The sequence below is a fragment of the Cygnus atratus genome, chromosome 5 (assembly GCF_013377495.2).
Source record: "Cygnus atratus isolate AKBS03 ecotype Queensland, Australia chromosome 5, CAtr_DNAZoo_HiC_assembly, whole genome shotgun sequence".
NCBI classification, from domain to species: domain Eukaryota; kingdom Metazoa; phylum Chordata; class Aves; order Anseriformes; family Anatidae; genus Cygnus; species Cygnus atratus.
Genome location: NC_066366.1, coordinates 6,422,632 through 6,435,247, shown reverse-complemented (window position 1 = coordinate 6,435,247; position 12,616 = coordinate 6,422,632). Strand labels below are relative to the sequence as shown.

The 12,616-nt window shown below is 38.8% G+C and overlaps 1 protein-coding gene across 1 annotated transcript in view; it reads left to right on the top strand.

Annotated features, from left to right (window-relative positions):
- The window catches only part of KIAA1549L (KIAA1549 like), a 125,672-nt gene that overhangs the window by 77,324 nt on the left and 35,732 nt on the right, over nt 1-12,616 (top strand). Inside the window, exons 12-14 of the mRNA XM_035550330.1 lie at nt 1,352-1,542; nt 5,460-5,587; nt 7,136-7,159. Of these exons, the coding sequence (XP_035406223.1) occupies nt 1,352-1,542; nt 5,460-5,587; nt 7,136-7,159 (343 nt within the window). The remainder of the gene's footprint in view (nt 1-1,351; nt 1,543-5,459; nt 5,588-7,135; nt 7,160-12,616) is intronic.

The following is a 12,616-nucleotide window of genomic DNA, read 5'->3' as shown; positions in this document are numbered from 1 at the left end:
TACCAGACATGGTGGTAAGTAGAACTCAGATTAAAATAATCCTTCATTTTGTTCCTTTGGCACATCCAAGCTGGGACTCCATAGAGTTCTGTAAAAATTTTCAAGTTCTGGCTTTGCTATTTTTTGCTTTAAATAAGATATGAATTAAAAGTTGTAAATTCTACTATTTGAAAGGCACAGAGGGAGAAATACCTGATTTAATCAGCTTTTCTTTGTTGTTTCCTGTTTTGGAGAATAACTATGATGATCTTGACTGACAGTTAATATAGATAATAAGGCTGAATAAACATTATTTTGGTTAAAGATATTGTTTTCTAGGATAGTGTGCAGTAAGTTCTTCCTAGCTGCCTTCACACAGCTTCTGCTTCCATTCCTCATTTCCTCCCCTAATAGTTAATTTGGTGGCTGCTTTTGCGGTACCTTGCATTCAGAGGAGGCAAGCAGACGGCTCTGTCAGGGACGATAGCATCATGACTTGCCATGGGGTAGTGATGATGAATTGACATTGCTCTGATACACATATTTTTTCCTGAGTTGGTCAGGAATTTCTTTGAGTGATTTTTTTTTGCAATAGAAAATGCAGTTTGGAAAGTTAAGTTTTGCTTAAATGATTTAATTTCTCCACTGGGAGAATCCACATTTGGTGGCTTCATTGCCCAGATCACGTTTGTCATTTCTGCTTTTTGCTTGCAGAGGCAGCAGGAAAAGCACAGCCGTGGCTTCAGGCTAGAAGAGCCTGGGCACGCAGCCCTCAGATGCTGGGCTGCAAGCCTCTTGTGAATGCCACTTCCCAAGAGAAACAAGTGAAATCAATAAGAACCTTCTCAGTAGGCAACTTACAAGCCAGGGGGAATTTAATTTCACTGTTCTGAAAAGGATCTTTTTTGGGGAAAAATTTGCCCATGAAACTTCTATTTGTGCCTATTTTGCTTTGTCTTGGTCTGGAATAAATTACTCCCACCTCCTTTGGAAACACAAGATTTTTTCATAGACAAAGTTTTCCATTTTCTGTATGGTCTTATTTTTCTCCTTCCTAATATCTTCTTTTTTGTTTTCATTTTTCCTTTGTCTGTCAGAGGAATTGCTGGGGGTGTTAAGGCAGCGAAAGAAAGGTTAGCCAAGATCAATTTAGTTCTAATTAATCATGTTTAAAATACGTGGAATGGAGATCTCATCAGAAAAATTGCTTTGTTGGGCATTCATATTGTAATCCACACATTTTTACCTCTAGTTTATTTAATTAAAGAAGTTAAAGGATAGAGGAAATTATATATTCAGTTGGAAATTTTGTATTAACATATGACACATGCTGGAAACTTTTTTTGCCCACTTTTTTTTTTTTTTTTTTCAGCCAGTACAAGGCTTCGATTATGCCAAACAACACTTAGGTCAGCAGGGAGCTGAAGATGAAGTTTTGCCTGTAACTCAGGAGACTGTCGTACTTCCACTTGCAGTGAGAGATGCTCCTGCCTCCCAGGAGAGAGAAATTACTCAGGATGGGAGCACCATTAAAACTGCCCAATCCAATGAAACAAGGAAAAGGTATGGAGTTACCTGTTTCTGCAGAGGGATGGAATGGGGTACATGCTGCCAGTTGCTTGGGAAAAACTGTAAGGTTTGGCACCCACGCTCTGTGTGTGACAGATGGTTCCTCCGCAATATATTCTTGGCGTAACATTTGTCTGCACTGGATGGGTATGATTGCTGCAAAATACAAGATAAAATAAAGTGAGATCTTCACAGGTTGTACATGTGTAGAGGAGGTAAATAGGAAGTGGCTCTCTTGTGCACTCTGGCATTGTACGAGCAATGAACCTGAAATAAACAGTGGATCTGGAGCATGAACACTGGTCATTTCTCAAATGAAGCAAAAGGCAGGACTTCTGCAATTGTAAACTGCTGTAGCTCCACTGACAGACAACATCAGTCCAGAATTGGACCCAATGTCTTCATTAGCTGAAGAGAAAACCCTAAACATCCACTGAATTATGTCATTAAAGCAAGACCTCTAGATTCAAAATATCTACAGCAGAAAAACTTTCAGGAATGTTAGAGCAGACTAGATGGCATCACTGTCTAGAGTGAAGTTTCTCAGGTTTGCAGTTTCTTCAAAGTCTACAGGGTTGTAGGAACACAGATTAGAAGCTCCCCGGGAAGTTACCTGGCCCTTCCTCTTCTCCACTGCATTGTCAAAGATACCCCTGCCTGAACTTTATCTAAATTTCTTTAAAGTCTTCCGGTGGTGGGATCATCATAGTTTCTTCAAGAATCTGTTCTTTGCTACCTTTCTCATTATAAAGTTTTAGCTGAGGTCTACCCTGAATCATCCTCACAGAAACTATTAGGTCAGTATTTCTTGTCTCAGTCATGACAGGCAAGGAAAGTAGATTATACCTTTACCTCAGGTGTTTTGCATGTTTCAAGTCCAATTTTCCTTGACCTGTTGTCCTTGGGATTAATTTGGAGCAGAGGATCATCAACTTTTTACTGCCACTGCTGAAGAATGATACTGAAGGGAAGAGAGGAAAACAAAACCATGCTGTAAACAGCATGAGTAGAGGCAACAGTTGTTTTATAGTTCACAGGCATTAGAGTCCTTGCCTCTTGGAGGGATTTGATTACACAAAAGAAGGTTATGTGTTTATAGCAGAGAAATTCTATAGAAAATTAAATCTTCGTAGATGAGTCACCTCATTTTGCACGTGTCAATGCACAATGATATTTGCCCTGTAGGAGTAACAGAAAAGCTTGGAAAACTCAGTACAACATTCCTGTATGCTGTCACAGAAAGACACTGAGGCTATCTGCAGCTGTGGGAGGTGCCAGCCCATGCAGCATGGGGCCGGAGCACCTGGTGTTGCTGCACTTCTTGGAGGGGTGGACCTTCTCATTGGTCATACACTGAGGTTTTCCCTACAGAATAAGGGAAACAGAAGGCTACTGAGCTGGCATGTTAGGTTTGGTATGTTTGTCTAGTTGTACAGTAAATCATCTGCAATACTGTTTGGAGGTAGTATAAAAAGAGAAGAGTAAGCCAGGTGAGAATTCCTATGGTTACTGTAGTTGCTTTGCATGTAAACTGTTATTCTGTCCTTTTAATGTCAGCGGTGTGTTGTTCATGCCATAAATCACTCAAACCATGAAGATCAGATTTTACACTCAGTGTGAACCAAAGTGGACTTTGTGCCTGTCGGTCTTCTGTTCTCTGGTAAAATTGCAAATGGAAGATCACTGTTATACCAGCTTCACCTGCTGGTGCTGTGCTACCACAGTTAATTCAGTTAATAACACAACCTGTTTTGTAAAATGTTTTTAAGTCTTTTCAAAGCCATGTGGAAATACACACAAAAAACGTAAAGCAGCCCTATTAGTTAATTGTCTAAAAAAAGTGCTTAGGCACCTTGCTCAGTCCTTGGAATGAGTGTAGAAATCCCCCTCCACTTAATCTGCCCATTTTTTAAGCAAATGTTGGTTAGCACACTTGATTCAGGAGTTCACAGGAACGTTACCCTGTTTATAAAAATGTATTGAGCCTGTGGTACTGCTGTGGTACCTTCCTAAGCAAACAGTACTACAGAGTTAGTTTTGCCTCCTTTGGGGTGATTACTTGAGTAAGTGAGAACATGCAGAAATTTAGTCTCTTTTCATTCCCATGAGCTGTGTCTGGGGATGGAACTTAATGGTTTCTTAAGATGAAGAAATATTTCTTGACCTTTATGTATCTGCTCTTTGGTCCTGGTTACTCAGCAGTCTGGAAAGGTCAATTTAAATCAGACTGCTATGAAGTGTGAAGTGGCTGGTAACTGGTCAGTATACATTCTCTGATATTATTACCAATGGAAACTTAAAAGATAATAAATATGATGGTCACTGAAAAATGATGAATATTTAGCTTAGTGGCAGCAGAAATCATGGTGCAAGCTATCTGTACTTGTTTCTTTTCCGTGTTCCCAAGCAGAGCAGCTTTTCCTCAGGTATTAGTCTGTACCTGGAATCATGTATTTACTGGGACTGTTCATTAGCAGTGACAGATGGGTCTATAGGGGAGAAATTCTACTTTTCAAGAATGTTTATTCTCAATAGAATTTCACAAGAAAATCCACAAGCTGAGATGAGGTGGACTGCATGCTGAGTTTTCTTAAATTCATGGATCTGGAAAGAGCCTGTGTCAAATTATATGTATTTCCGTCTAGCATATCCTCAAGAGAGTCCCTAGGAATTACTTTCTTATACTTGTCCCTTCCTGTTCTGACCACAGTAAATGATCTTTATTGACCCCAGACAGGACAGTCAGAACTGGAGGTAAATGAACGTTTCAAGCTGGTAATACAGTATCAGCAATAATTTGCAGGATGGTCTTCACAGCTGTTTTGTTTTGGTACCATTTTCCGAATACAAAGCCATTGTGACAGCAGTAGACATTGATTTGATTTCTCTCTGTAAATGCAAGTCCTCTTGACTAAGGCCATTTTTTTTTCCTGAGATGCAGCCTGTTTACATTATCCTTTCATTGACCGTGCCAATTGGGAGTGATTAATTGCAGATGGGTGCACGAGGAACTACACAAGTCCTGTAGGTTGCTTTCATTCCTGTTGTGGCAAGTTTCAAGTCTAGAAGCAATGTGACACCAGGCATCTGGAGTAGAACCAAATTTCCTATCTTCTACTTTGGCCTGCTTTTCTCAATTTGAGCATTAAGACTGAATAATCTGCCCACCCCAAAAAGGAGAGAACTGCTGCTGAGAGCTGGCTCCCAAAGCAGCCCCGAGGTGCACTCGGACCATGTCTGGTCTGAGTAAGGGGAGCTCCTCACTGAGACCAAACACTTGTGGTGGGTCTGCTCTGCCCTCCCTCCTCACACTGCGCAGGGGCACTTTCAGTGTAAGGATATGCCATGCCTGAGTAAAACAAGTTTTTTTTTTAAGGAATTTCAGCAGATAATGGTGCTGGCTAAACTGTGTTATGTGCAAAAAGGAAAAAAGAATTTTCTTATCACATTGTGTGTGCATACACGTAAAGTGAGTACATAGTTTTGCATTACAGCTGAGAAAATAGAGGTGTGTAAATGCAGGCTAAATAATAAAGGAATTAGTTTAGCCACATTTATAAAAACAGGGGTCTGCTTTATTTTAGCTCTATAAATGTCACTGAATTAATAACAGGAGTTTTTGTCCTCTGCAGTACTGCTTCTGATATTGTGGGGGTTGTGCATGAGAAGTGGCTGCTTTTGATGTCACTTAAGATGCTTATCAGTGCTGCTCTAATGGAGAAGCAGTGGTCTCACGCTGTCGGTCTGTGCCTGCTTTTCTGTGTTTGTGCACGCTGTTTGTATTCCGTCTCATTCTGGTACAAAATCAGACTTGAAAACTCAGTGGTGCAAAATGTACAAATGAAATAACCTTGAAATGAGGTTTGTGGAGAAGAGCTTACAGCCTCTCTTGTTGCTATGGTTACTTGCAGCCGGTCCCCGAGTCAGAACGGCTCCATCATCAGCAACGAGTCGGGAAAGCCCAGCTCCAGCCGGAGCTCCCCGCAGAAAGTAATGGCACCGCAAAAAGTGACAAAAGACGAAGGAAGGAAAAGAAATGGTGAGAAGCGTTTCCTGGTGAAAGCTGCTTGCAGCCGCCCTATTGTGGTACCCACCCTGCCACTAGCTGTGTTAAAGCCATCTTCCTATGCCTTTAGCTGTCCTTCAGGCATTTTCTGTTCATAGCTGGTTTTACTTTTTTTACTGCTATAACTATTTGTCGACTTCACACAAAACAGTATGGTGTTTACTTACTATGCACGGGCCTTTGCAAGTTTTCTGGGATTGTTTATTTATTTATTTTAAGCCAGTAAACTAATGAAGACATGATGATGCTTAGTAGGTGGTCTGGCTTTACATTTGTTTTTGTGTAGTATATTCATTTCTATTACTACTGTTGCTGAGCCCAGACCTGATGAAGGTGAATTACTTGGTGAGAAACGTGTGAGACGTCCAGAGCTTTAACTTCCCATTTCTAATACTCCTCATCATACCTTTTTGTTACTAACACTTACTGACAGCTTTTTCTGATGCACCTAGGATGCTATGCTGGGTGTTTTTTTCAAGCCCTTGGTTGATGGTGGTGACTTGTGATTTGAGATGTATCAGGAACATCTGATGAGAGCTGGATCAAATCCCCTTTCTTCCTTGCTTTTTTCTTTTGTCCATCTCTGCTTATTTCTCATGAGTTACAGCTTCGCTTCCACGGTCACATTTTCTGTATGAATAGAAAACACTGTGCTTGACCCAGTTGATCACTTCCCGTTAAAGCGAGGGAATTAGGCTACATGTGGCCTCATCAAGTTATGTCACGAATACAAATCTGTAATTCTTCTTTGTTAAAAATACAAGTTTGGAAGCGAGGACTCGGGTAAAGAGAAAAACTTAGTTTAGATCTCTTCTCCTTTCTCCAGTAAATCTACTGGGCAGCCTCTGCAGAACATGCTGATGGCAGTCCTCGTGTGACATTGTCATCTCTTGACGATCACTATGTCTAATACTAAAGTGTCATGCAAAGAAGGGCTTTGCTGCTTTAGCAAAAATACAGTGCAATGTAGAGACAGATACAAAGCACCAGAGATGACCCTTGTCCTATACAGTAAATCATACTGCACTTTTTGTGTCCTCTGCTCTTTCCATACATGTACCGTACAGCACTACATCTTGTGGGGACCATAAAATTGATATAACTGTAGTGTTCTGTTTTTAAATCAGCTTTACGGATTTAAATCCGTGATTTGCAGATTCACAGAAAAATTTTGTTCACTTTCTTTTGTTAATGTGTTTGCTAAATGTAATGCTTTCTCCTGATGTATCTATGACTTTACTGATTGCTCCAGTCCCGTAACAATAAGTATTCTTATTGGGCTATCTCAAAGAGGTCTTTCCTTCGTAATCAGGATTAAAATATTTATTTTTTATTTTTTTATGATCATAAATATATATTTTAATGTTTAAAATGAAGCTTCTTTTACAAGACAATGACATTTATGATTTATTTATTTATTTTTTAACCCAAGAAAACCAAGGTTCAAAACCAGTGTTAGGTAATGTTTACACATGTTGGCAAAATAATTTAGCAACGGTATTTTTTGTTTTCTTTTGTTAGGTTTTAAATCTTCAAAGAAAATTGGTAAGAACATGAAATTTGTTGTTAAAAGTCTGACTAACACCTAACATCCTCTCTTCTGATCTGGACTGTACTGCATTTGTAGAACATACACTTGCTGTTTAAAGAAACCTTTCAATATCATATGTGCAAATCCTAACTCTTTATTTTAAATCTTAATTTCATTTTAGCTTCTACTTTATTTGATAACAATAATTATGTACTTTCAAATTCTGCTGGAAAACTAATAACTACTTTCTTTACTCGTTTATTTTACCTTCTGGGAAAAAAAAAAGCCTGAGTGGTGGTGATATTTAATATGGTTCAGGTGCTTCTTGTAAGGGGAAGCAAAAGAGCTACATGATTTCTAGCAACATAGAGCAAACATCTTTAGTGTGTACTCCATTCATGCTATGGATTCTTGTCCTTGGTTCCTACCACATGCTGGCAGCAAGATCTTGAACTTCCAATGGCAGAATGGAAGAGCAGGATTTGTGTTTAAAATGTAATAGTATAACTTCTATACAAAATAGGAGAAAGATAAGCTCTTGCCACCTGATCATTCTGACTTTCAAGGACTTTGAAGGAACCTGTGCATGAAACACACTTATTGCAGAGCCCTGGTAGGGGACTTCAGCTACTGCTAGAGGAACTTCATTTTCGTGGCACTTGGTAGTTTCTAGGAAACGATACAAAGGGGAGTAAATACTGGTAAGGAGATGGTTGTTTTTTTTTTTTTTTAGGTGGAAGCATATCTTTGAATATCTTTCATATGTTTAAGAGAGTTTACTGATACAACCCTTTTAGAACCACTTCTCAGAAGGAAGACTTGGTCATGGGAAATAAAATGGCCTTGCCCTTACCAGAATTACAGAACTGGCCTCACATTTATTCTTATATGCATTTACAGATGTGGTTTTGACTTTTGAGTTGTGTCATACCAAATGCCTGTTGAAGCAGAAATTAAAAATAAATAAATAAATAAAAATCAAGGCACCCTTTACTTTTCATCACTGAGCTTACGCTTCGTTTCCCAGTGCTATGATTTCAAATGCTGTTATCATCTCCGGTACTTTGTTCTTTCTGCAAGGTATTATCTCTACCCAGCGTGATCAGCATCGGGAGAATATTTTGGCTGTTTTTCCTTCCAGTTCAAGAAAGAAGCTGTTTTTCTCTTAGCTGTTTGTCTGAACCTACTCCAGCTCTGTAGCCTGATTGTAGGCTGACACCTCAAATACACGTCAGCAAAAGAAGCTGCATGTTTTTTTTCTCTGAAAAGCAGCCTCTTAAAACTGGAATGAATCCCTTGATGGTCACATGTTTGATTTGGGGACTCCAAGTTAGAATGGCTCATTAGTTGCCATAGTTACAGACCAATTTTAGATTCTATTTCTCGCTGACATTTAGTTACACAGAAAAATGACAGCACTGGATGTTACCTCAGTACATAAACTCTGTATGGCTTGTATCAAAATTGACTCCAAATGGAGTATGTCAGGGCTGAGAGCAACCGATGTGAAACCACCATAGGCTGACAAGCTTGGCTTGCACCTGGTGTTTTGGAGGAGCAGGAGAACTCTTCAGCTAAGCCTTATTTTTAGATAAAACAAGAAGAAAATATCTATTTGTATTATGATAGTGATACATTTTGGAAAGATAATTACATTTTTTCCCTTTTGTTTTTCTTGCAAAACATTTATTAATGTTTTAATAGGAGGTTTCATTTCTAAAAGTTAGTGAGTTGTGCTTTCACTTACTTTGGGCACTTAAAAAGAATTATAACATTTTTTTAAAAGTGCCCAATTGCGTATGTTAGAAGACTGTGAAATGAATGAATTGGCCAACAGAGGTACTGGCAGTTTCTGAGACAGATTTATGAGAGTGTGGGAGAGAACAGCAGGACGTTAGCACTTCAGCTACTGTTTTTCCGGTGCCTAGGTGCCTAACATTGTTCAGGGAGAAACAAATGCTGAACCCACATGGGCTTAAAGAACTATATCAATCTACAATAAAACCTTTCCTTTCATGAGCTCCTCACAAAATGAAGCAAGCAAACGTTATCCAGGCTGTTTTGTCCAAACTTTGAGTGCCTGATCTTGCAACCTTCCCACTAGCGTCTTTGGGAGTGTGTGATTGCTTGCTTGTTTTGAGGGGAAAAGAAGAGAAAAGAAAAGAAGAGTAATAGGATGTTAACAAGGTGGAAAGCTTTAGTTTGCTAGCAGTTCTTGAGCTTCTATACCTTTTGGGTTGAGAAGTCGTATAGTCGAGCCCAGGTTTATACTAGAACCTCATCAGCATAAAAGGACATGTATCGCAGGAATATTCACAAGCAGCATTCAGAAGGGGTCAAACTTCGTGTGTAAGAAACCTTTTATTCCTCCTCCTAGGAATGCCAACTGGAATGCTTCTCATCTTCCAAGCATTTGGACATTGTCTTTAAAATTAGCTGTAACTTCTCAGAAGTAGTTCAGTCAAGGACCTCACTTCTTTTTAAGATATAAGAAGGTTCTAAGACTATAGAATTTTCTCTGTCTGGGCAGAAGCTGTCATATAAATTTTTAATTTTTTTCCTTCTGTTCTTTGTAGCTCATCTGATTGAGATCTCTGAAAACCAGATGTCTGTAGGAAAAAGTTCTGGGGAGGAAACTTGACTGTATTATTAGCTTAGCTAACATCAAAAGGATCTTTGGATGTAACTCCACCAAGCTATGATACACCGCTTCCTTTATTCTACAGAAGTGTTGGCCACCAGTTTTCACAGTCTGATGTGGCTCAGTGTCAGATCCAGCTTTTCAGAATTTCTGAGCAGTTGTCTGCAGTGACTCAAATTAAAATGAAATATGGCAACAGCGATTGAATCCAGCAGCAGTGATGCAGCAGTCAGCTTTGACACAGAGTTATCTTGAGGACCTGACATATTCTAAGAATCATCCAGGGCTGCCTTTTCTGTGCTGGGTGGGCTGAAATGCAAGTTAAGATGGAAAAGGTTTCATCTTGCCAGTTTTTGGTCCTTTATTATTGGCTTCCTAATCTAATCTAACTAGGTAGGCTGTCTTGTGACTCTAGAGGAGTTTGTTTAATTTGTTTTAAATATTGTGTGCTATTACTCTGCTAGTGACAGTAAACCCCTTGTTTCTTCAAATGTAGCCTATACCGTTTCCTTCTTCTGCTTTTTCCGCTTGGTTTTTTTTTTTTTTTTTTTTGGTTTGCAAGAGGCAGCCAAGTGTTATAATCTGTTCTGTGAACTTCTGTGCATGTTTCTGAGCCTTTTCACACTCTTGCAAAAGCAGCACCTCTGAGTTGCCTGTAATGTGCTATGGGGTCTTTGGATGTGTTCACAAGCACAGCAGAACTTGCACAGAGTAAATGGAAGATATCTTCTGTTTGACTTCTTTTTTGGTCACTGTGGCTAAGCCAGATTGTATTATTTAAAAACAAAACAAAACAAAACAAAAAAAACGAAAAAGCAACAGTCTTTTTGACTGCTTTTCTCAGGGCATGAAAATACCTTTCCCATGCTGCTAAGGTGCCTGTTGCAGCATACTTCTGAAGGAACTGAGATCAGTAGGTGGTTGTGCAATTAAATATTTCTTAATTCAAGTTTGCCTTCCTCTGTGGATGAGCTTTACTTTGCCACTTAATCAAGTGTGACAGCATTTTTCAACCAAGCAGTGATACTAAGAGTGCTCATGCTATCAGATCCAGTGGCAGTCTGAATGGTTATGCTCTTTCACTACTATGCCAGCACTGAAGAAGACAAATGTGTGGTTTTCTTGTACGTAGGGAAAATACTTCTGCAAAGCTTTAAAGCTCATAGAGCACTACTTTCTTAAAAACAGGGCTTCTGTTATAGGTGCTCATGACTGCCTTATCTGTCTTCTTTGTATCATCATCAACCTTGTCAGTTAAATCATTATTTTAATTATTAAACATGCCTGTGATGGTATTACAGATGTGCCAGCCAAGAAAATGGTCTGATGGATTCTGTACAAATGTTATGAAATACGTGGTCTCCTTTTGAAAGACTTCAATATTTAAATAAATGAGACAAACTTGGTTGGATGAGGAGATGTAACCAGAGAAAGATAGATCTTTGCTTCCCTTTATAAGGACAAGATACATTCATTGAAACCGAACAAAGCAAACAGCAAACAGAAGAGTAGACATCCTATGTGTACAGTATCATAAAAAAAAACACCCTTCAAATGTCAGTTTAGAGAGCTCAAGCCACCTGCTTAGGTAACTCCTGTTTCAGGATCCCAGCCAAACCCAGGACTGCAACACCTAAGACATGTGGCCTGGCCTTTAGGAGACCTTGCATGTCAGAAAATAATGTCCAGGAGAAAGTGTGAGCTTCCTCTACTAGTCTGTAAGCTGTCTCCTCTGAAAATGTAATGTTTGTGGTGTTCCTGAAAGGCAAAGAATCGCACTATCTGACAGTTGGGTGTGTATTGGAAATGCGATGTGTGTTTACACAAGTAAGTACTCTGTTACATCACAGTATCTTATACAGAGGTATTTCAGTCCAAATAGGTTTGGATATTGATTTTAGGAAACTTGTATTTTACTTATAGGCTTATAAACTCTTTCAGGAACATCCATTTATTTATTGCTAACAACTCTTGTTCATATCTTTCTGGAGATAGTTGACAAATAGAATGATTTAGATGATTTAGAAATTTTCTAGTTTTTTTTCTATATATAGAGAGCTTCTCTAAAATGAAAATTATTTTCCCACTATTAATTTATTCACATTCAGTGGTCAGAGTTTTTGTTTGAAATACTTCAATGCAGTGTTGAAATACTTAAACTAATGATTTTCTTAGATCTGTAACATAGTTTGCTTTGTCAAACTTAGGCTTTTCATTTAATATAATTTACTTGCTTTCCTATTATTTTAAGCCCTTTCATTACTCAGAGAATTGATTGCATACTGTAGGTATGGTTATAATGTTCACATTTGCTTCATACAAAGTAAATTTTAGTGCTACATTGAACAATCTACGAAGAGGCAGAGCATGTCTGCCTGCTTGCAAATGTTTCCCAGCTATTGGTTTTCCATGTTTTTCTCTGAAAATGTCATTCTTTTTCTGAGGATTCCAGAGTCAGTGAAATGTTTGCTTCTGAGCAGGACAGCTCACCTTTTTCTTTCAGGTATTTTGCTGGTAATTACCTGGTCCACAGGTAATTTAAATTTCCTCCTTTTTTTTTTTTAAAGGTATATATTTCAGTCCTCTTTTTCTCTCTTCCAATGTATTTTGATTTTGGACAGGGTAGGAAAGACAAGCTGGAGAGAGAGAAAGGAAGGACAGAAGAAATCTTGTGGGTCCTTCATAGGATTTTAGGCTGACAAAAGTAATTTTTTTATTTCTTACATAAATTAACAAATAGATGAAAAACAGGATATCCCAGCTGGTTACTTTTTCTGAAACGTTCAGAGCTACAGCTTCACAGCAGCTTCTCCACCAGCTGCAGCAACAG